At 29.8% G+C, this 6274-nt stretch overlaps 1 protein-coding gene across 1 annotated transcript; it reads left to right on the plus strand.

Annotated features, from left to right (window-relative positions):
• Positions 1-3764: 3764 nt before the first annotated feature.
• LOC105121686 (F-box protein At3g07870-like) lies at positions 3765-5510 on the plus strand. The gene is made up of 5 exons (XM_011020412.1): positions 3765-3914; positions 3989-4582; positions 4669-4937; positions 5062-5121; positions 5411-5510. Exons 1-5 carry the CDS (start codon positions 3765-3767, stop codon positions 5508-5510), a joined length of 1173 nt encoding a protein of 390 aa, XP_011018714.1.
• The last annotated feature ends 764 nt before the right edge of the window (positions 5511-6274 follow it).

Here is a 6274-nt window from a genome sequence, read left to right on the forward strand (position 1 = left end):
TATAACTAATTAGTACTTAAAAGTATATTTTTATCAAGGTTTTATATCATCATTTTACATTTGAAGTATCAATAACTCCTTAGTTAAAGCATGTTTTATAATAATATATCGAATAATATAAAATATCTTTAATTTATGGTAAATATTTATCTTAAATGTAGGTCTATCATATAAATCAAAGGATTGATTGATGAGTTTAATTATAGAAATTAAGAAGACACAGAGAAGGTTAAGCTTAGAAAAGAGATGCTGATTCAATCCAAACTAGAACACCATTCGGCTATTGGATCATAACTGAAGTTGTAAAACTTAGATTTAGGTCTGTTTTATATGGATGGAAAGATAAGATATAAGCCCAAAACTTTCATGAAGAGTCCAAGATTTAAAAAAGATGTTTTCAAGTTCAAATTGTAGCAATAATGAAGAAGTTCGAATCTATCCTACAGCCTAGACACTATTCAATGTTCAGCCTATATCTCAAGTTCTAGAAGTCCAAATGCACCATATTATTTTTTGTTGGAAAGCTAAGATAATTTTCTAGAACTTTTATGACAACAATCTGTTCAAATTCTGATGTTAGAAATGATGTTTTTGGCAAACAAAAAGATTAGGATTGTCACCAAGTCAAGAGTTAGCCACCTACTCAATAATTAGTCAACAAATCAATAGTTCTAAATTTTAGCCTATAAAAGGAGGCATTTGCATGCATTTAGACATCTTGGTTTTTAGATCAAGATCATGCTTTTTATTTCTTTCTTTATATTTTTATAATGTTTAAGTTTTATTTCATGTTATATTTTTCTTAATCTCTTGTTTTTGCTTTTTATTTTCTTAACTATACTTATGTTCTTATGTTGTTTATTTATGTTTCTCTTATTCATTATGTTTAGCTAAGTTTATTATGTCAAGGTGAAAAGGTGTTACTAATGGTGTTAAGATAAGTATAATATAAACTCAATATGGACTTCAATGTTTATATCCTAAACAACTTGCTATTAACATGTCTTATTATTTTTATCTTATTAATTATTAATACCTTGTTTGTTAAATGGTTAATCTAGATTTGTGTTGTATAACACTTGGTACAACAAATGCTTGGCACTTTCATAGCCAACCGTATGGTATAACCTACAAATATACTATGAAAAGAACTTGATTTGTTGTTAGCATCATGAATTCCTGATAATATTTAAAATTTTAGTGTTACTTAAATAAGATAATTAATATGATCATATTAATAATTTATAATGAGCTATTAAAGATAAATCATCATATTGGAACCTCATTTGTATGTGGTTTCCAGTTGAGTAATAAAAAGAGTTTATATTATACTTATTTGAAATACCATTAGTATATCCTCTAATCTTGATATTTGTTTTTATCATTGTTTAATCATCACATTAATCTTACATCTCAAAGTCCTTTTTAACTTATTATTATAATTATTATTATTATTATTTGTAATTTATATAGTTCACCTCTAGTTTTACTGAGTTATTTATTACTTCAACACTCCTACACTTAAGAGAAGACATCAATCTTTTGGTTGCATCAATAACCTAAATCATTCTATTATTATTAACTATTAAGAACAAGTTTATATGAAGATCATTAACAAGCATGAAAAATTAAATGAAAAAAATCAATCAACAAGTCCAAGATTTATTTTAGTACAAATTATATAAATCTTTATATCTAACTTGATAACATAAATTTAAATGAATTTACACACTTCACATTGCATGTATTATAGCATCAATTTCTTTTTTCAACTTTTCAATTTTTGGTTCTCTCAGTATAATAGTACCTGGATAGGTGATCTATGTTACGCGTTGCGGCCGGATCAATTTTTTTCAAACCTAAAAAAAGAATGTTCAAGCAGCACCAACATTTTTAAAGATGCATGAAAAATCATACACTTAATTTAGTGACTTAACTGGGTTCAATTAGCTTGTTTAATTTAATAATATGATAAAAAAAACATAAACAATAAATAAAGGAATAAAAAATAGCAACAATTAAATATAAAAAATCAGCTCTCAATATCATAATCTAAAGAAGAAGAAGAAAGCTTGTTGGAGACTCATTGTCGCTTTGTCATTAACATCACTCCACCACCAAAAAGATCACATCGTGATAGTTTTTAACATCGTGGTAAAAGGTCACATTATGAGTCTACAACATCCAAAAAAACGCTGCATGCTCTCCTAAAGTAACTACCCTAAAAGCAAACCAAATAAAATATAATGAAGCGAGCATCTAATGTTTTTATCTAATCAAATAGTTTCATTTAATTAAAAAAAAAAAGGTTATTTGAAAAGGGATAAATTCAACAAAGAATGAAAAATTAAATAAAATAACAACAAAAACTTAGGTCATTCTTAAAATTAGTGAAAAATCTTATATAAAGAAAATAATAAAAAGATAATAGAGCTCAATATTCAATGAAATAAATGCTTAAACATGAAACTGGAAAAAAAAAATGAGCTTTAAAAAAGGAAAAAAACAAGCAAACTTAGATGAATCTCTTAAATCTAGATTAATCTCTCAAACTTAAGACCCATTAAATCCTAGAACCAATTTAATAGTAAAAGATGAAACTGAAAAAAATCAATTTAAAATTTTTTTCAAAATAAAAAAATAGCAATAAAAAAATAAAAATCAAATGTAATAGGAAAAAACCAAAAAAATGAAATCATAAAAAATAAATTTTAAAAAGATCTCAAATAAAACAAATAGCCATTAAAAAATACAAACAAAATCTAACATATGAGAAAATTGAAGGATGCAATAAAAAAATTCATTTTTATAAATAATTTCATATAAAAAATAATCAAGAGAACATGGACTAAATTAAAAGAAAAAAACAAATTAAAATATTGATTTTAAGATTTATAGGGTCAATGTGAAAATTAAAGAGGAGAAAAAAAAATAAACAAAAGGTCATTGACGCCATATTGAAAGTTCATTGACCACATATGTTGTCTAGTAATTATAAAGGCACCAAGACAAATCAAACGTCTCTTTGAAAGTCCAAGTTTGGTTGTTTAGTGGCTTCTTATGCAGCACCCGAAAAGCATGTAATGTCATCAATTTTTTTTAATAATATTTATGTTTATTAAATTACTAAATAGCTCTTAAGTAAATTTGATTGTGATAAGAAAATTAAAATGAAAAGATAAAAATATTCGTTGACACTAGCTAAAGAAATTTTAATTTTAAAGATATTTTAATTATTTTAAATATGTTTAATTTTTTTTATTTTAAAGCACATGAATACTAGTTTTTTTAAAAAAAAAAAATTAGATATTTTATTATGCCGATAAAATATTAAAAAATGAATTTTTCTTTAATCAATGTAATAATAACAAATAAATTATATGAAAAAGATTTTATTACTTTCAATAACAAATTAATTAATTTTGTTTAGAAAACATAATAATATCAGTTTCAAACTACACTACTCTATTCTAGGATCAGTTCTTTAATTTTAATTTTAATAAAGCATAAATTAGGACAGCACCATCAGATTTCAGGTAAGGGTCTAGTGATTTTAGGAGTGATATGTATCCCTCATCCTCGTAATGCCTGGGGAAAATTGCCATTAAAGCCCAAGATTGACAAAGTTCATTAGAAGAAAAAGGTTGCATGAGCCACTTAAAACCCCTGAAAGAAGTCATCCCCAATCCTCAAGTATTGTCGCCTCCAATTCTCAATTTCTTGAAGCAAACCAGTCTAAAGAAAACCAAGTAACCACCCTCTCCATGGATGATAATCCAAGAAAAAGAGCATCAAGTTCTCAAATTCCTATTGTCATTGCAAGCAGTGAATGTCTAATGAATAAGCTTGCATCCTGTTTGATAATGGACATACTATCAAGATTGCCCATCAAGACCATCTTGAATTGCCGGTGTGTTTGCAAGACTTGGCTTCACTACATCTCAGATTCTTTCTTTGCCAAACTCCATCTTGAAAAATCACCCACCAGCTTGCTATTGAAACCATATCCAACAATCCTGAACCAAGAAACCTCCAGCTTGTCCAAATAACTGGAAAGCCTCTTGGTTTGCGCTTCCGTGTTGTTGAAGAAATGAAGTTTGTTCCCGGAATCAACTTACCCTATAATGATTTCTTGATCGAAAACTCTTGTAATGGGCTTCTTTGCATTTCTGAAACATTCCAAGACGGCTCCCATGATGACATTTATTTGTGCAATCCAATTTTGGGGGAGTATATCTCCATTCCACTCGCTGCTGGTCAAGGTACAAGGCAAAAGAGTAGTTTCAGATTGGGATACAGTGCCATTACTAAAGAATACAAAGTGTTGCACACTTTTTGTTCGAAGACAGGGTCTTATTACCAACCTGAGGCTGATATATACACGATTGGTACAGGGAAATGGAGTAGTAGTCAAAAAGCTCTTCTTAATCTTGATATGTTCATTGTGGATAGTTTTGTGTGCGGATCAATCCATTGGGAACTTCGTGATGAAGACGAATGTGTGAATGGTATAGGTTCTTTTGACTTTGAGAATGAGCAAATTAGCCAATTGTCCTTACCGCCTCGCTATAATGAGGACCATGTCACTTTGACAGCTTTTGAAGGTTGCCTGGGCGTGTGTTTCTTCCACACCTATTCTGATCCTCAATATGAATATGGGTTATGAAGGACTATGGGATCAAGGAGTCTTGGACCAAACAATTTACCGTCAAGAACCTAGGTTTTGCCAAGCTTTATGAGCCCTTGATTTTCTTGAACAATGGATTAATCTTGATGATGCAATATCTTGAATTTGTCGTTTGTTATGACACTAGAAGGAAATTCATGGAAGTTATTAGAATATGGCAGACTCAGGGAAACAATTATGCAAGTGCATACAAACCATCCTTTGTTTCGCTGAAGGATGTAGGAAAAGGAGAACAGTTGAAGATGTCAAGGTAATGTGTTATCCACTCATGGTATTGCTTTAGTTGATTTCCTGTGATATATGTTTCATGTTCCTTGCATTTAAGATTAGTTTTTGCGTCCTACTCTTGACTTACACTTAAGTTGCTAATATAGGAAGGAGCAATTCCCACTTGAAGTTCTTGTTCTTCAAGAACACAATCAGGTCTTCGCATTGTTAGGCAGATGCATGTTATCATGCTTTGAGGTCACATTATGTAGGATCCCCTGTGTTAGAACAAGTAGGATGTTGCTTGTATGCAAGGCTTTAAATGATTTTGATAGCTGTATTTATTAGTTGCTGCTTTTTTTCCCTTGATTGGTTCTATACTTTTGACAGAAGAGGGTTCACATGTGTATTTGTTGACATTTTGGAATGCACGTGTTAAGATTTTCGGTCCAAACAGTTCACATAGATTACATCTGTTACTAATCACTGGCATTCTGACTATTTGCTCACACGCAGGAAGCAAGCTGGTAGAGAAGATGACAAATCCTCCTCTAAAGGAGCATACAACTGCACCAGTCATGATCAACTTTATGAGAGCATTCCTCCACGGCACTAAGCTCTTCTGATTTTCAAGTTCTGTTGCGTGATTTTACATGATATGCTCTTTGTTGTTGATTGCGAATCCATGACCATGTAAATAACTTTTTAGCGGGAACATATATGATGATTAAGATTGTGCAAGAAGTCTCCGATAAACTTGCTATTCAAAGTCCAAACAATTACTGTATTAGAAACACGTAATAACTATACAATGACTATAAATTGGAGGTTAAGGTGCTCGAAACTCTTGAAGTGTTTGGGCATAACAAGTGTGAATTCTATCGAAAAGTTTGATGATACAGAGGATGAGAAATAACACAAGACATTTGCTGAAGGAATCTATAATTACAAATGGTTCAGTCATTTGTATCGTTTTACCTTTTATTGCAAGTTCATGACCATAAAACAAATTTCAGCAGGACAAACCTATAGAATTCAGTAATGAGTTTCACGTAATTCATTCATGTTAAAAATACAAGCAGAAGGCTTCTTTATAGTCATTTGTACAGGTTTCGCCTCCCTCTAGAATAGTCGATACATAATAAACATGGAATATATCTTAACAACTAAAAGTTCTAATCACAACTCCTTAGAAGATAATGATAATATGCTACATAACACAATTAAAAAATTAATATCTTTTTCCAAGTACAGGAGTGTTAAAATAATAAATAACCTAACAAGACCGGAGTTAAACCACAGGGAGGTTAATTGTATAAATTATAAATAATAACAATAACAACAACAACAATAATAGTAATAGTAATAGTAATAGTAATA

This window comes from Populus euphratica, unplaced genomic scaffold (genome assembly GCF_000495115.2).
Source record: "Populus euphratica unplaced genomic scaffold, PopEup_1.0 scaffold25.1, whole genome shotgun sequence".
NCBI classification, from domain to species: domain Eukaryota; kingdom Viridiplantae; phylum Streptophyta; class Magnoliopsida; order Malpighiales; family Salicaceae; genus Populus; species Populus euphratica.